Source organism: Oryza brachyantha, chromosome 2 (assembly GCF_000231095.2).
Source record: "Oryza brachyantha chromosome 2, ObraRS2, whole genome shotgun sequence".
Classification (NCBI taxonomy): domain Eukaryota; kingdom Viridiplantae; phylum Streptophyta; class Magnoliopsida; order Poales; family Poaceae; genus Oryza; species Oryza brachyantha.
In genome coordinates, this window is record NC_023164.2 from 14127238 (window position 1) to 14144673 (window position 17436).

The following is a 17436-nucleotide window of genomic DNA, read 5'->3' on the forward strand; positions in this document are numbered from 1 at the left end:
TTTTCTCATTTATTCACTTCCCACGTCATTTTTCATTCTAGATGACAACTTATTTAATATTATGGATACTATTCTAATCATTGGGTTAACGTGGTTAGCGTAAGTTGTAGTCAGGCGCCACTTGCAGCCTGCACTTGTTAGTTTTGCAGTCGATATCACGAATGGAAGATTCAGAAGTGAACTCAAGGAGGTCATTTTTTTTTCTTTTTATGAAAAAATAAACAGCATATTTATAAATAAAAATAATTAATGAATAAAATATTTATATAGGTGTTTTTAGATATTTTAATACAAAGACAAAAATAAACTATAATAAAAAAAACTTAAAATCAACTTTAAATTTAAGGTTAAAAACTTAAATTTTGACTGATAAGTATAAGCATAAAATGAAAAGACGACGGTGAAATTGTTAACGTGTTCTAGTGTGGACATATAAAATAGTACCCTATTTTTTCCAACTCATTTAACGGAATATATTCTAGCGGGGCATTTGCTCTATATTTCCAAAAGTACGCGCGACTTCTGAGAAAACTTTGTTTTATTGCATCGCTTAAATCAGTTATTTTAAGGTATTGGTTCGGGTTTTCTTTTAATGTATTTAATTTATTTCTATAATAAAGTAAATAATCTATGATAATAATCTCGGTAAACAATAAAGTAAATACTACATACCAATGAATTTACACCGTGTACTATATATTGAGAGTATATAGATACATAGATCTAAACTCGATACTCCCTCCCGTTTTTTTACACTATTGACTATTTTATTTACATTTGATCTTTCGTCTTATTTAAAAATTTTATCCAAATATACAAAATTATAAATCATACTTAAATTTACTTTAGTAATAAACCAAATCATAATAAAATAGTCAATAATTATATAATTTTTTTGAATAAGACGAAGAGTCGTTGATCAAAAAGTCAACAACGTCAGAAAAAAATCGGAAAGAGTACTTCCGGAGATAGAAATGAGTGAATGAACAGTGATACATCCTGTAGCTCTTACTTAAATAGACGTTGAACTATGTTTGAATTCATCGATTTCATCTTTCATTGTTTTGCTTATGCTTATTGTAAGCTATAATGATTTTTTTGGGAACAAATAATCTATAAGAAACTGTTAGTATATGTCCTCGACAATTTAAAAAAAGACAGAGATAAAATATGTAAAAAAGTTAACGACAAAATCATCTCTAAACTTAAGTCTATAAAACTTAAATGTTTCGCTTAGGCCTCCTCCAGCGGTCGACGATATCGACCGATTACATCGGATTTTTGATGATGTGGAGCTGAGAGAAGGGAATAAATCCTCCAGCTAGCGACTATTTCTTCGCTAATCGCGAACAAAAAACGAGGACGCTAAGAGTCGGCATTATCGTCAACAATATCTTTTGCTCTATCGATAACAGATCCGATGCGCCTCCCTTCCTAGATCCTTGACGCATCGTCTCCCTCCCATCCCGGATGCGCGCGCCAATTCCCCCACCAAATCCTCTCTCGCGCCTTGCCTACGCGCCAATTTCTCTCCTGCCATCCCTCGGGTGATTGCGCTCTCCCTTCTATTTTTCCCCTTTGTTTTCCCCCTGCTCGACGGATCCCGTTCCTCACTAATTGCTAGGGCTATTAACGAAGGCGGCAGAAACTTAGCCATTCTATGCATGGGCGATGCACGCTGCAAGATGAGCCGCAGGTCTAGGCGAGAAGTAGCGCCGCCGGTGGCGGCAGCAGCGGCTACAGATGTTGCTGGGTGTTTTGACAGTAGCATTGCTGCCTCCGTTCAGATTGATGGTGCCATGGATGTGCCTCCGGAAGCCCAAGCAGGTAAATATGGTGTGGATTGGAATGCAGTCAAATGAAATTTCACTAATCAATATGTTGTGCTGATGTTTTCCTGTGGTGCCATGGCTATCTGCATGTGTTTAGAGTAAACTAATGATGTCTTCTCTGTTCTGCAGCATGGACGAATGGACCCATGCCAAAAACCAATTTGTTTGGTTATGCATCATCACCAGATTGGTGGGAAACTAACTCATTTGACAAGTATTCAATCTTTCTAGCATGTTAATCATATCCCGATATAAGTCCAGAAAGATATATTAAAATTGGGAAATAGTTTCTGAATTGTTCATGGAAAAAAATTAGTGAATTATTCTGTACAATTTTTTGTTGCATACTACAGTTGGATATAGTTTACTTGGTAGTGATCACCATGACAACCGTCTATATTTATTTTGAAAATTACAATGAGATCAATAAACCTCTATTGTAATAAGAAGCTCAATTTTATTCTCTGTGTCAAGAAGCCCAATGTTTTTTTTAATCTTTGCTTACAGTCATGATCTTGTCCTCTATTTTTTAGTGGTATGGACTTGCGCCAATTCCTAGGTTATTTTCAAATTGGTCAGCAACCATTCATTCCACCACATCCAAATGTTTCATTCCCACCACCATGGCCACCTAGAGCACCAACGACCAATTCAAGCATATCGAAGTTAAATTTCAAAACTGTCACTAACGTAGACGATGGCGATGATGTTAGAACTGCAAAGCGTCTCCCTATGAAATAGATGAGGACTCACGACTGGTAAGTAAAATTCTAACTATTGGTAGGGACTAAATAATTTTATTTTATAACATTACTAATACATGATGTTAATTCTATTCTTATATTTAATCTGAAGGTGAGTGCATGGTTGTACCACTCAAATGACCCGATCAATGGAAATTGCAAGAGAAATGAGAGTTACTGGGCAGATATGATTGAACTATACAATAGCACTACACCTGTCAATCATAAAAGAGAAGTAAAGCATCTCAAAGATCGATGGCAAAGAATTAAAAGAACAGTTGCATATTTCTGTGCCTCTTGGGCAAAGGCCACCTCAATTTATACTAGTGGATATTCAGAAGACCAGCTGAAAGATATAGCACTTAAATTTTATTCGGATGACTATCCTAAAAAAGGTCCATTCACACTTCTGCATTGTTGGAAGATTCTTCGTGATGAACCCAAATGGCATTCAATCTTGGAGGAGCCTGATAAGTCAAACAAAAGGAGTTTGGATGATGGAGACACAGTAAGACTAGAAGATATTGGAGAAAAGGAACATCCAATGGGGAGGAATGAAGCTAAAAAACAGCGAAACAGCAAAGGAAAATTCAAAGATGATGACCCTAGTTTACATGAAGATATGAAGAAGTACATGGATATTCAAGTTGCAGCTAGCAAAAGACATGAAGAATTTATAGAGACCCAACAACGTGTTTCTGATGCAAAAGTTGAGGCAGCAAGGCTTAGGAGGGAGTCTGTTTTGTTGGAATCATATCAAAAATTGTTGACCACGGACACCAGTCAAATGGCTGATGATATGAAAGCTGAGCACGTGATAGGCTTGAAGATTTTGAAGGACAAGCTACTAGGCAACACTAACTAAGGTATCTGCAATTTTTTTCTGGCATCTATTTATTGTTTTTGCAATATTTGCTGGTCAACATGAAATTAAATGCATTGTAATCTGCCAGTCAATATGTAATTAATAATGCATTGTAATCTGCTAATCAACATGAAATTAAATATGCATTGCAATCTGCCATGCATTGTAATCTGTCATGCATTGTAAATTGTTGACCATGGACACTATATATGTTGTCCATTCCAACATTCTTTCTCCTGTATCCCTTCAGTTCTTTCCCCTATGTTCCTTCTATCCAGTCTAGCAAAATAATATCCCCCATATTCCTTCTATCTAGTCTAGCAAAACATACCTGCAAACATGTCGGATGAGTCCGATGATTCCATAGACCCAGCTGAGATTTACACTCCAGATATGTTCATGGCCGAGCAGAGTGTCCTAAACTCTTTTGCCGGCCGAATCGATGCAAAGATTATTGCCAAATTTGATGAAGGTCCATCTAGGCGTATAAGTGGTCCAAGAAAGTACATCAATAGAAACCGTGAAGGAGCTCATGAGCAACTTGTGGCTGATTATTTTGCTGAAGATCCTCTCTACTCGGATGCAATGTTTCGTAGAAGGTTCCGAATGAGAAGGCATTTGTTCTTACACATTGTGGAAGAACTAGGCAGGTGGTCTCCTTATTTTACTCAAAGAGAAGACTGCACTAGACGCCTTGGGCACTCACCATTGCAAAAGTGCACAGCAGCAATCCGTATGCTTGCATATGGAACTGTTGCTGATGCACTTGATGAGTACTTGAAGGTTCCTGAAAGCACTACATTGGAGTGCTTAGAACACTTTGTGCAAGGTGTGATTGATGTATTTAGTAGTAAGTACATGCGTCGCCCCACAATTGAGGATACGGAGCGTTTGCTCCAAATCGGAGAGTCTCGTGGGTTTCCTGGGATGTTAGGAAGTATTGACTGTATGCATTGGCAATGGGAAAATTGTCCAGTGGCATGGAAGGGACAATATACCCGAGGTGACCAAAAACACCCAACCATTATCCTTGAAGCTGTAGCATCATATGACCTTCATATCTGGCATGCATTCTTCGATATTCCTGGGTCCAACAATGATATATACGTGCTCAACCAATCCCCTCTCTTTATTGAAGCAATAAAAGGTGAAGCTCCCCGAGTTCAATTTACTATCAATGCGACAGAGTACAACACAGGGTATTATCTTGCTGATGGGATTTATCCCGAATGGGCAGCCTTTGTAAAGTCTATAAGGTCCCCTCAACTTGAGAAACACAAGCTATTTGCAAGGGAACAAGAAGGGAAACGGAAAGATATCGAGCGTGCTTTTGGGGTGCTGCAAGCTCGCTTCAACATCGTGCGTCGTCCAACACGATCATGGAGCCAAAAAGTTATTCGAAAAATCATGCAAGCTTGTGTTATTCTCCATAACATGATAGTGGAAGATGAGGGAGAGATGGCAGAACATCCTATTGACTTAAATACTATCCCAGGTGCATCAACTGCTCTTCCACCAGAAGTGCAAGGAGGAAGTAGCAATCACCCATGTTTCAGCGGTGTGCGCAGAAGAAATGCTGCTATCCGAGCCAAACCTATCCATTCTCAATTAAAAAATGACTTAATTGAGCATATTTGGCAACGATACCAAAGCAGGCAAAATAATTAACCGTCATTATTTCATTTTTCATGTAAGCAGTAATATCCATTTCATTTAATTCTTTCATGTTAAACTCATCTTCACTTACAGTTTGTTCCTTTTCTTTTCTAAGGGAGGCGAATACCAGTGATCATGTTCTTCTGCTTAGGTATGAACCTTTTAACCTAAAGGTCTGTGTTTGATTTGGTCATTGTTATGGTCGAACAATATTAATTTATTTGTGTGGTGCTGTCAAAACTTATTAAGTATTTTTTTCCTCTGTATTTAACAGGAGGTCAACATTGTCTATCTTTTGGTGATTTTCACTTGTGTCTAAGGTTGCCCAGCGTTTGGTGGTATTCTTCAATGAATGAAATTAGCGGTAGCTTGTAGCTACTTTTGCTTAATGAATGAAATTAGCAGTTGTATCTGGATAGCATCTGTCTAGCTTGTAGCTGCTTTTGTTTAAGGAATGAAATATCGTTTGTATTTGTCTGATGCTATCAAGTTTATGCCCATCGACTCTCTTTTGTGACCGTATAATACCTATTGTGTTACCTAGTTGCTGTGCAAGTAGTATAATATTCTTTAGCATCTGACAGAATTGCACTTTATCGTAATATTGTGATGAGATAATGGTCTGTATTAACCAAGTTGATTTCACATGTTTATTTTCTGTCTATATACTTTGATCTGTTGAGTAGTAACACACAAAGAGTCACAGAGATAGTGTACAGATTATCCCCCCTATCTCTTTTATGCATGTTGCCATAATACCAGTAAGAGACAACCTAATCGACGGTCCATTAGAGAAAATGGCTTTAGTGATGTCTCTTAGCTATCTTATAGCTACGACTAGCGATTACCGTTGGAGGAGGCCTTATGCTCGTAATCTGAAGGCCAAACGACTGGTGCATTCCTCTCTAGCTCTCTACATTATGCATTTCCCATTTATTTGGAGGGTATTTGATGCGAAATTACGGGCCTGAGCCTAAACTCAACTGTCAGCCTCACGAGTGAAAAAAGGGACAATTTCAGCATATTAATAGTGTAAGTGGTTGTTTGGTTGGCTACCGCATTTTGCCAAACTTTGGTTTTCTTTCTCCAGATTATTCTTAATTTTTTTCTCATTTTTTACTTCTCAAACTATTAAATGAGTTTTTTTAACAAAAAGTTTGTTCATTTCACATTTTTCTGAAAATCAACTTTGAGTAGTTAATTCCATCCTTTACATTATAAAATAGTTATCACAAAATCAGATAATCTGTCATGTTCGATTAGAAAAGAACACAACATTTTTTCACAATTTTCAAAAAATTTAACTTTATGCTACTCTTATGAGTAAGTGGTAATAGATTTATCAAATCTTCTCTCACAAAGTGTTGCGAGGGAGATTAAACTCAATCGTTAAATAGTAGCAAAATGTTAAAAATCCTCACCATTTTCTTACTCTTGGACCCACGTGTCATAGCTAGACTCATTGTTTTGCCAATCTTTTATCTGAAGCGTGGCCACCAATTTGTCAATTTATTAGGCACACTTGGGCAATATATATGGTAGGTAGGCATGGCAACGTTTGACAATTTGTACCTACGGTCAATTTTTTTCAAAAAATAAATCTAATTAACACTTCAATTTTGGTGCGGACGATATCACTATAATCTGTATATATAATTTATGCCCCCATCATTTTCTACTTATACTTATAAGCCAAAATTTAGTATTTAAAACTTAATTTTAAAATTGACCTTAGGGTTTTTCTTCATGGTACTTTATTTTCGAGCATTTGATTTTAGATGATTATATATATATATATATATATAAATAAATTTTACCCGTAAATCATAAGTCATTTGGCTTACGCTTATAATCAGCGGAAAATAAGACTGTATATTGTAAAATAGGTATTTTGCAGAACCATATACGCTGTGTTTGAGAGAAGACAGAGTCACAGAGGTGACAAGGGGATGTTGCCACTTGCTCGAGAAATTAGAATCCTAAGCTAAGTCATATTCAGTAAGATCAATATAATAACAATAGTATATTTTCTCAAAATACAGTAGCAAGGGTATATTGACACATTGAAGAACTACAGGCCGCCGGCATTCTCCTCTGCCTAATATTTGAACTCATAATTACAACAATTTTAAATTTAAACTCAAATCAATGAGTAATTTAAAAGAGAAAAAAATAACGAGGCGGGAGGGTGGCACGGATCAAGAAACTATTGAGCCCGCGCAACGACGGCGGCGACGACTTGCCATTCAACAGTTCGAGCACCGTCCGTCCCACCCCGGCGCCGCCGCGTACCCGCATACCCCGCCGTAGATGGCTGCCGCCGTCGGCGGCGGTGGCGGCGGCGGGTAGCAGCTCACTGGCTCAAGGTCTACCCTCGGGTACATGCTGCTACGACTGACCGCCGGCTCCCTCACGGTCGGCGGGTAGATGCTGGACGCCGGAGACGGCGGCGGGAATAACGGCAGAGTGGTCGGCGGTGGTGGTGGCGGAGGAGGGTAGACCTTCGCCGGCGGGTAAAGGAGCAAGGGCGTGAGTGTGACTTGCTCGGTCAGCGGCCAGTCTATCACCGGGTACATCGTCGGGGACGCGGTGGCGGAGGCGGACTGCGTCGGCGGCGGAGGGAGGGTCGTGATCGCTCTAGATGCGGCTGGGCAAGGTGGAGTGAACGAGTCACACTCGCTGCTGATGGTGCTCCGGTCGTCGTCGGCGTCGCTATTGGGCGACGAAGACGACGACCCGACGGCGTGGAAGGCGTAGGAGAAGGAGATGACGCCGTTGGGGTGCTTGCCGTCGGGCCAAGTTAGCTGGTACGACACGCGGCGCGTCGTCCCGTCCGCGACGAGCTCGGCGACAGGCACGGCGGCGGTCGCGGAGAGCACGTCCCCGAGCACGGCCACCTCCGACTTGAGCTCGAACCGCACGAGAAGGCCGCCCTCCTTTTCGCTCGCCGCCATCGAGGCAGCCGATTCCCGCTCTCCGCATGACGACGCGGGTGAGGAGGAGGAGTCGACGGGGAGGTAGAGCCGCAGCGGCGCGTCCCACTCCGGGTTCCCGCCGCCGGTCCTGTCGGTGGCGGTCTTGACGCGGTTCCCGCGCCGTCCGCACGACGACGACGACGACGAGGACGGCGAGGACGCGTGCTGCACGTAGATGGAGGCGTAGAGGCAGGGCGTGTGGAAAGGGACGGACGACTTCACTCCCCTGCACGAGACCCACGTGATGTCGATGGCCGCCGGCTCCGGCCGCCGCCGCTGCAGCCACCACCTGTCCATTCGATCGCCGATCGTCCCCGCGCGCAGCTAGCCAACCCGAGACGCCCGGAGGAGGAGGAGGAGATCGACCAACGAAAAAGAGAGATCTCGAGCGAGCGATGGAGGATGTGGTTCGCGCGCTGCGCTTCGGCCGAGGAGGTTAAGAAGCGTCGCGGCGGAGAGAGACAGCCATCGACGACGTGGTGGAGGACCGGTGGGCGCGTGCGGCCTGTCTGTTACCTTCTCGGCTTATGGTTATTTACCAAAATTTAAATTTAAATTTAAAATTTAAGGTTGATTTTAGATTTTTTTAAAAAAAATTAGCCTTTACTTATAGATTGCTAAGAGAACATATATAAAAATTTTATTTATAAATTATTATTTATTTGTAAGTATGTTGTTTTGTTTTTCTTTAAACAAGTCAAAAGATGACCCTGGTGACGTGGTGGTGCTCGGCTCTTTGACACGGTCAGCATCGCAACCAGCCAGCCAGCGCATTGGCTGCAAGCTTCGGTTCGCCTACGTGTCACGCGGCTCTTCGTTGTGTGGTACAAACCGGCTTACAAACCGACCAGGTTTAGTTTAAACGAATTTAAACTAAAATTTTAAACTACTGAGGTCGAATTTTTTTTTTGCAGGTTCTCACTGGAAAACCGAGCTAAAACCGTGGTCATGAACGAAATTAACAGCCGGCAGTGGGGTGACAGACAAGTCACGCATGTTTGTGTGTGTGTGTGACAAACAAACACGGAAGGGTTGGTTACCCGGGCGACTTCGTCTCCCCTTCCCTCGGGCGTGTTCACTCATTCATGCGAGAAAGCTGTGCGTGTCCCCTACCTCCAGGACCACGGAGTTACGAGCGCTGCAGGAAAAACTTGCCCCGTCGACGATGGTGACACCGCCGTTCCGCGCAGTGTCGTGGAAAATACTCTACTCCACACACCGGCCGGTACACCCGATCGATTTGTCAAGGCCATTTATAGCCGGAGGTTGTATCTTTTTCTATTTTATGTTTATATGAATGTGAATACTCCCTCTTCCCAGAAAAAAAAAACTTGATTTGTCGATTATTGCATTGAAGTTTGTTAAAGTGGATGACAAATGCATTGGGGTTTTTAAATTTTGGACAGTTCTATTGAAGTTTGGAAAAGAAATAACATTTAAGTTTTTTTTTTGCTTTTATATTGATATGTGTGAGGTAGGCTAAAAATAAAGTCATTTTTTGAATGGAGAGAGTATTGTTTTGTTTTTGATTTTTTATATACAGCTAGTATCAAAAGATGAACTATATTGGAAACAGTGTACACATGTTTAATCTAGATAAAACTTATTTCATCTCTCTTTATTGGTTTGTTTTCATTATCAATATTATTGACATGACACATTATGTTTATTCCTTTTTTTAAATGTAAGCATTTTAGATTATTTAGCAGAGACTAATGCTAAGAAAAAAGATTATAACGTCTACTAATTATGAAGAAATAGATACGAATGGGAAGGTAGCTACGGATAAAATGAGAAAAATGTTGAGTGAGAAGTAATAGATAGGATAAATAGTACTTTCAATATTATTGAAATGCTAGAAGATTCTAATCTAACAAAGAGAGTACTTAAAAAGCACAATTGTTTGTCTCGCTCTTTTCTTGGGCATAACACGCTTGCACTTTCGTAAATTCAAAAAACAACCGCTCCCTCCACGATGATATGAAAGAAGCCAACTGTTTTTTCTTCCATGCAGTGCATCATGTTTACGAGAAAAACAGAACCAATAAAAACTTTTGTTTTCTATATAACCTATCTATTAGACCCATAAAATCAATAATATACTATAATTTAATATCACATCGTAAAGCACCCGAGAGGAAAAAAAACAAAGAGAAGATTCTTTAACACGGCATGGACTATACGTGGCCTATTGCCAACGATTAATTGGCGAACTAATCGACAGACATCGCCGTCTTTCTTCAGAGACTTTGCACTGGACTGATGCAATTAGAGCCGTAGCTGTACTTGTCATTAATTAATTTGCATTGACAGGTAGTAACAAAAGTATCTGCTCTCGATATTCCTGGCTTCCTTCCTGCCAACGAACCGCTGGCCAGAAAGCTATGGGTGATTGATTGTATGAAAAACATATTTATAAACAAAAATTAATTTATTAATAAAACATTCATATATGTATTCTTTAATATCTAAAAGTCAAGGCTAAAAATAAATTATAAGAAAACCCTAAAATTAGCTCAAAATTTAACATTGAAAATTCAGGTTATAAACACAACCAGAGACGAAAACACAGTTGGTATGTTTTTCCGTGTCACTACCGAAGCTTTTCCACGTGATGACATGAAGGATGATGCTCTTTACAAAATGAACCTGCATATAATTTGGGAAGGACGCATGCTGCAGAAGCAAGATCGAAAGTAGAACGAAAGTTGCTTGGGACACCAATGACAGTAAGATGTGAATTGAATCATTGAAGTTTGTTCTAACATTTGTGGCGTGTTTATACAAGTAGTATAGGCACAAGTTTCCAAGAAATACAACATGGGTATGGACAGTGTTTGAAGGGATGTTGTTGAACTATACACTCATGTTACAGCTAAACTAATAGGGTAGAACAAACAGTTGCCTTCCGGAAGCAACAAAAATTTACTGGCATCCGCTTGGCAACATCCAAGTAAACATTTCTCTTGTATACCTGTAAATCATCATCAACTATAGATTGTCCCAGTCGGTCGACCGCAAAGGAATGTACTTTGATCGGTCGGTATTACTTCCTCTAAAACCTGTTGTTCTTGAGGAGACCATCGGCATCGCAAGCACAGAAGAAGCGCTGATGGTCTCCTCCCCAAGGCCAAGTGACATGGAGCAAGCCGACTACAAAGAAGAACATCAGATTTGCATATAGTTTTTTCTTCTTTTTTTCTGAATCAGTTCTATCAAGAAAAGCAAATTACCTTTGCCTTGGACAGTATGCGTTTTGCTTTTACTTTCACTGAATTTGTAAAGGAGCTAGTACCATCCACTTCTGTCTCCTCCATCTGCATCTTTCCAGGTCTGTAACAATACAAGTGTTTTAGGAGAAAGGCAGAAAAATCCTTCAAGCTAAAGTTAAGTAATACACAGGTTGAAACTTGATAATGTTAGTGCAAGTAATAACAAGAACCTGCTTGCATCAATTGCGGGTTCCTGGTTGGCGCTAGAACCATCTTTGGTGTCAACTGCTAAGAATTTTCAAGTTAAAATCATGTATATTTCTGTTAAAGGACATGACAGTGAACTTTACAAACCTTTACTGTCGTCAGGTGCCAGTAGGGAGATGCCTATAAAGACAGATGTCATGCCCAATACAAACATCACTATCCTCAGGGTATCAAATACCTAATGAAGGCAACCCAAAGCCCTTAGTTTCTGTTTGAGCAATACAAGATTCTCATGCAATCATGCTTACGGCAATTTTCACAAACAGGAACTCACTTGATATTCTTGAAAGTACACAAATCCTGTACAAATAGAGAAAAAGGTCCATGCAATCTGAAACATTGGAACAATCAGTATTGCATCAAAAAGAGATAGGCCTTCATTCAATCTTGCCATCTGCGCGACACAAAGTAGGTTAAATTAGGAAAAAAAAAGGTAAATCACAATGTCATGTACAGAAGTCTAAAGAACAATGCTTTAGGTTAGTGCCTGCAATTAGCTTAATTACCCAAAATCCAGCTGTAAAGAGAAACAAAAGAAGCATCGAGTATGTGAACCAGCTATGGAACTGGTATCTGCTGCTCATTGTTAGCCTCAGCATGTTAGACCTAATAGCAAGAAAAAAGAGGAAGGAAAACAACATATATCAATCAGATTAAAATAAATAAATAATCAGCACCAAAAGAGTGTAGATCTCAATCAAATATGATTTAACTTACAATGATTTTGCAAATAAGACAGAGCAAGATCCAATGGCACCAGATACAATAGCATAAGAAAATGGCAGCAATGTCCGCCAATGTGATCCAGTATGCTTTGCACTATCCGAAAGAATAGTTTCTCCACTCCTGCAACAAGCTCTTTAAATGATCAGAAAGAATATGATTCTGTATTTTGAAGAGACTAGGGTATATGAGCAAGATCTCACCTGTAAAGATACTGATTGAATGCAACCACAAAGACCAGTGACGTGCAGTAGAGAACAAAAACTAAATTGCTGTATTTTGCAACTAGCTGCTCCGGGGTGTAAACTGTTGAAATGATTATGGCATCAGAATATTCACTCAGGGAACTTAGATAAAATAAGATTACAGCTACATTGTAAAATACTCCCTCCATCAATTTCTTTTAAAGCATGACATGACTTAACAGTCCTTTTGAATTGAACTTTAACTGTAAAATTTATCTTGCAATGTGTTGGTAAAAAACATGACCATTTGAAAGTACATTGAAGTAGAAATATAATGGCACCACTTTTTAATTATTAAACACATATATAATATAATTAGCCTAATTGTTGGTCAAATATTTGAATCTTAAAATATGTGCAACTTAAATCACCACTGAAATAACAACAGGAGAACCAAATGAAATTTCAAATTAGGCATTACTTTGTAGCTATATTCAGTATAAAAATGATCAATGATGTGTGGAGTAACTCATACCAGGAGATTGATGATTGCCGAAGGATACTAAGAAGATATTGCCAAATACAATAAAAGTCGTCGCTACCATCACCCTGAAAAGTAGAGCAAACTTTTGATAAATCTATAATTCCAATTGTTGGAACTTGTTTCCCTCATATGAATCCCAACAAGTAAAACAAGCATACTTCACTGAAATGGTCTTGTTCAACACAAAGTACGCAAATGCAATATTGGATACGAATTGAATCGATCCAAGAGCTGCAAGAAGCGACTGCAGTAAAATTACACAAACAATCAGTTTACAAGCAACATTAATCACAACACTGGAGTAGATATGAAAATTAATGACTGCGTATTATTAGTAGTACTAATAAAGTAAGAGAAAATCTAACAAATGCTATTGACAAACACATAATATCTAAGAAATGGCATCGACGAATGCGAGTGCTACGAAATACCATCATACAAATAACTTTGTCTAAGAAATACCATATCAGTTAAGTGCTATAAAATGCCATCATACAAACGACTTTGTATAAGGTGAACAGTGTATTTAACGGCGTGAGATGGATGGGACCCTAACGGCGACGGCATTTTGTAAAACCCACTTTTGTCGATGGTATTTCTTAGACTTAGTCATTTGTTAATGACTTTTCTTAGATTTTTTCATAAAGTATGATGTCTCATGTGAGCAGAGTGTCAACATCAACATGAAAGAACAAACAAGAAACCCAGGAGTCATGGTTTACACAAAAATATCCAATATAATGATGTGAAATGTACAATTTGTAAGAGAGCTTTATTCATGAATTGGGTGTGGAAAACAAAGTCTATTTCATCTATATCTTCATTGCAATTAGTGAATTTGCTTTCAAAACTTAAAAATAGTCCAACCTGAGCAGCATATGCGAAGGACATGAAGTTGAGGCAGTTTCCCGCAGCAAAGAAAAGTATACCTGGACAGGTTTTTAGCATTAAAATCTTACAGTTTCTATTTATTTCATCAACGATATTAGAATAAGTAAGCTTTATGGGAAAACATTACCGATTCTCCAAGTTTGGAAATGCATAACTGATTTCGGAACAAATTTGTCATTTCCTTGATTGCTGGTAGTTGTGGAAAGCTTCTCTCTCTAAAAATAAGACAAACAAAGCCATCACAAACATTCCTGAATAGTATTTGTTTCCAATAATATACAAATGTATTACTCCCTCTGGTCATAAATATTTGACATTTCGGACAAGATTCAGTCACACTTTTGAAACTTTGACCATCAATTTTATATTAGAATAAGTTTATAAGATCTAATATATTTACAATACTATGATAATATTTCCAATACAAATCTATGCTTAACAGTTCTTTTTACAAACTAAGAATCTGAGAAGTTCTTTATCATTAAGGTTTTAAAAGTTTGAACAAATATTATCATAAACGATTAAATGTCAAATATTTATGACTTGTGGGAGTATAAGATACCCAGATAAGAACAAAAAATTTGACAAAATCGTATACAAGAATCAGCTGCTGTGTTACCAAATACTGTCTCAAAGAATCAAGCTATATTTACTGTGTTGTCCACTAATATCAAATGCACAAGTTATTGCAGACAACCTACTTAAGTGAATTGGGGGCTAGAGTCATCCTAAGTTATTAGCTGAACATTTTCTCCAGCCAAATTAGCAATTAAGATGAAAACACTACAGATCATATGGAAACCCAGACTAATGCCACTAGGGATAAACTAAACTGGCAAATATAAAGAAACTAATAAAGTAAGAGTCCAATTCAGAGATGGGATATGCACCTGATCATGGCCCAGTTTCAGAAGGTTTGTACCAAAGTTTATGGCAACGCTCCCCACAATGTTGATCAACGCTCCTATAACCCAGTCGCCCATGGATCAGAACAATATAAGCAATCTCCTATAAATATATGTTGTATTCCTTCAACAAGCCCCTTGTATGACAACTCATTGCATTTGTCTTGGAATAAATACTTTGCAAACTTGAGTGAATGTTCACACCAATTAGTATGGCACAGGTTTTCAATAAACTGTGAAGCTTATATCTTGGTAGACACGGAGCCTGCAAAAATGGAACAAATGACATATCAACAAATCATCCACTTATACTCAGGATTACTAGCATCCAAGAAGAGCACTATTTGTTGAGGCATTCATAGATGACCTAGCACAACAGCAGAAGCCGAGAAAGTACAATCATGAGGCTAGCACCATGCTACTTCAGCATAGAATCTTCCAATGAACATTCCCAGGGACATCAACTAGCTTTGTGATTAACAATGGAATGCTGCCCTGGCCGTCCACTTCTCACTACCTAATCTTTATTATATTACTGTACTACCTTTTCTGGTAAATTGCAACAACCAATCCTACCTCTCGAGGGAGGTAAAAAGAGTCACTCCCCAATTTATGGAGCAAAATGCAGATCGCGTCGCCCGTTAAATCGCAACCATCTGGTCGATTAATCATCAAATCGTTGCCCAAGTTGCTCCAAAGTAAACGACGAGCCCCAAACAGCAAGAACGCAAAAAAATTCGAGCAAACCCCAAATGAACAGAAATCTGTTATTAACGACGAGCCCCAAACGCGGATTTACAACCCCGCCGGATCTCACCCGGAAACGAGCAATGGCGCAGATTTCCTTACGGTGGGAAAAAAAAAAGGCGAGACCCTCCTCGAGCATTCCTGTCCCAGATCTAGCGAACCCGCGAGACATCACGCGCCAAGCGAGATAATCCCCACGAGAAAAAAAAACACGATTCGCGGAGGGGAGCGGGGGCGTAAACGCGCGCAGCACAGCGCCATTCACCCAGAAATAAAAAACATACACAGCGCAACGGCGCTCGGATCAAATCACCTGCGACGGGGAGGTGGGGGCGCCGAAGAAGAAGCCGGGAGCTCAAGCAGGGCTGGGTTCTCCACCGCGCGCGCGCGCGCGAGCTAGCTGGAGGGAGGAGACGGGAGGGGGGCCGCGGCCGGAGATCGGAAATGCGCGGAAACGTGGGGAGGACGAGGAGGGAGGAGGAAGACGAGACGAGGGGAGGGGAGGGGAGGGGAGGCGTGGGGAGGAAGGCCAGGTGGAGACGGCAGAGGGTGGCTGGGGACCCACCGGGGCCGTCCGATCTCGATCGGACGGCGGGGAAGGCGGTCGCGAGGGGTCGGACACGCAGACGACAGCTTTTACCGTGCAGGCTGGTCCTCCTTTTTCTATTTTCGTTATTATTATTATTATTATTATTATTTATTTTGTTTATGTCTTTTTCTTTTTGTTTATTTTATTTATTTTTGTGCCTTTTTGCCTGTTGAAACAAAGGTTTCAGAATTGGTTGGGGTTGCAATTGTCCTGTCGTCCTTTTTCTTTAATTTGATTTGTCTGGTTTTGCTTCGTACCTAATTTTTTTTTGGCTAGCTTTGAGGGTCAATTAAGCTAAGCTACCAACCTTGGAGAATGGAGGTTCACCTTTCCTTTCTGCCTAGACCACCAATTTTTTTGTTGCTATGTGCCACTTTAAAAAGTATTCTCTCTTTTCCTTTTTTTTTCTTTCCCTCTAGAATTATTCCTTTTCACTTCATTAATTTGGAACGTGCCATTTGTGCATGAGATTCACTACAATTGTTATGACCGATCACAGCATATCCAAAACAACGAAATCTCTATGTAAAAAAAAAGAATTTACGATGGTACTGGACTTTGTAAAACCCATATAATTTTAAACTTTCATGTATTTTGCACGCGCAGCTAATACGTTGTCCCTGTACATTCGTTTGTCGTCATTGAACCCGGCTTGCATACCAACCTAATCAAATGTTTCTACTTCAAATAATTAACCAAAACGCCCTTCCATATATCGGATCATGTTTGGTGCAGATCGGACAAAAAAAAATTGCAGCTACTCTGGAACATTTACTTTACTGTTGACGATCTGATTCCCAGCGGTACAACGAGTTCACTGGGTGTTTGAACCAACTCTTTGGTTGAGCTGTTTCCCGGCTTACATGAACATGCGCTTAGCAATCTACCGGTACTCATGATATGGTACTCTCTTTGCTAGTATAAGAAATGAATCTAAATTGTTACCAAATTTGATCAAAGATTTTTTATCTACTTATATTACGCTTCACTTACTGGCCAACAGTAGAAACATAAAGGACATAATGGTTCAACAGAATACGAGTTTAGAGAGGTAAAATCATATATTTGCTGCAATAATGCGTCGTTGGGTACGTGCTAGGCGATGATATAATAGATGGATAAAACCCTCTTAAAAATAATTGATAAAATCATAAATATCAACGTTACACTTAATCATTGAGTTCGTAAGTGTTGATATGCTTTTATAAACCGACATTTCATATTGATTATAGTAATATTGATATGCTATGATGTTTCTTAATTACTGCTCTATAAAATAAATGTTGATTTAAAAAATATAAT

At 39.5% G+C, this 17436-nt stretch overlaps 4 protein-coding genes and 1 long non-coding RNA gene across 6 annotated transcripts; 3 read left to right on the forward strand and 2 right to left on the reverse strand.

The window, feature by feature from the left end:
• Nucleotides 1-1664: 1664 nt before the first annotated feature.
• LOC107304552 (glutathione S-transferase T3-like) lies at nt 1665-3440 on the forward strand. Its single transcript, XM_040520610.1, has 3 exons — nt 1665-1827; nt 2574-2590; nt 2688-3440. Exons 1-3 carry the CDS (start codon nt 1665-1667, stop codon nt 3438-3440), a joined length of 933 nt encoding a protein of 310 aa, XP_040376544.1.
• A 339-nt stretch (nt 3441-3779) lies between these two features.
• LOC102700595 lies at nt 3780-4923 on the forward strand. Its single transcript, XM_040520611.1, has 2 exons — nt 3780-4799; nt 4882-4923. The coding sequence occupies exons 1-2, from the start codon at nt 3780-3782 to the stop codon at nt 4921-4923; spliced, it is 1062 nt and encodes a 353-aa protein (XP_040376545.1).
• Nucleotides 4924-4939: 16 nt separating this feature from the next.
• On the forward strand, nt 4940-5660 carry LOC107303623. The gene is made up of 3 exons (XR_001549581.2): nt 4940-5130; nt 5212-5247; nt 5371-5660. It is a non-coding gene; the product is annotated as an uncharacterized LOC107303623 (long non-coding RNA).
• A 1396-nt stretch (nt 5661-7056) lies between these two features.
• On the reverse strand, nt 7057-8470 carry LOC102700869 (actin cytoskeleton-regulatory complex protein pan1-like). The gene has a single exon (XM_006648609.3). It carries the CDS (start codon nt 8366-8368, stop codon nt 7343-7345), a length of 1026 nt encoding a protein of 341 aa, XP_006648672.2. The 5' UTR covers nt 8369-8470; the 3' UTR covers nt 7057-7342.
• Nucleotides 8471-10786: 2316 nt separating this feature from the next.
• Nucleotides 10787-16019, reverse strand: LOC102705043 (probable magnesium transporter NIPA8). 2 transcript variants are annotated; one of them, XM_015834142.2, is made up of 14 exons: nt 15859-16019; nt 14784-15063; nt 14021-14108; nt 13870-13931; nt 13161-13246; nt 12994-13067; nt 12477-12579; nt 12268-12396; nt 12057-12156; nt 11825-11944; nt 11638-11728; nt 11514-11568; nt 11305-11404; nt 10787-11224 (listed from the first exon to the last, which is right to left on the reverse strand). In XM_015834142.2, the coding sequence occupies exons 2-14, from the start codon at nt 14874-14876 to the stop codon at nt 11063-11065; spliced, it is 1263 nt and encodes a 420-aa protein (XP_015689628.1). In that variant the 5' UTR covers nt 14877-15063; nt 15859-16019; the 3' UTR covers nt 10787-11062. The 2 variants fall into 2 exon arrangements, with proteins under 2 accessions (XP_015689628.1, XP_015689629.1); XM_015834143.2 differs by lacking the exon at nt 15859-16019 and adding an exon at nt 15166-15253.
• Between the last annotated feature and the right edge of the window lie 1417 nt (nt 16020-17436).

Excerpts from the sequence above, each read along its gene's own strand:
- LOC107304552 (XM_040520610.1), top strand. The coding sequence starts at position 1,665 with ATGGGCGATGCACGCTGCAAGATGAGCCGCAGGTCTAGGCGAGAAGTA.
- LOC102700869 (XM_006648609.3), bottom strand. The coding sequence starts at position 8,368 with ATGGACAGGTGGTGGCTGCAGCGGCGGCGGCCGGAGCCGGCGGCCATC.
- LOC102705043 (XM_015834142.2), bottom strand. The coding sequence starts at position 14,876 with ATGGGCGACTGGGTTATAGGAGCGTTGATCAACATTGTGGGGAGCGTT. Across the intron at positions 13,932-14,020 it reads TTTCCAAACTTGGAGAATCG|GTATACTTTTCTTTGCTGCG; the intron begins GTAATGTTTTCC and ends AAACCTGTCCAG. Across the intron at positions 11,729-11,824 it reads TGTACTTTCAAGAATATCAA|GTATTTGATACCCTGAGGAT; the intron begins GTGAGTTCCTGT and ends TGCCTTCATTAG.
- LOC102700595 (XM_040520611.1), top strand. The coding sequence starts at position 3,780 with ATGTCGGATGAGTCCGATGATTCCATAGACCCAGCTGAGATTTACACT. Across the intron at positions 4,800-4,881 it reads TGCAAGCTCGCTTCAACATC|TGGAAGATGAGGGAGAGATG; the intron begins GTGCGTCGTCCA and ends ATAACATGATAG.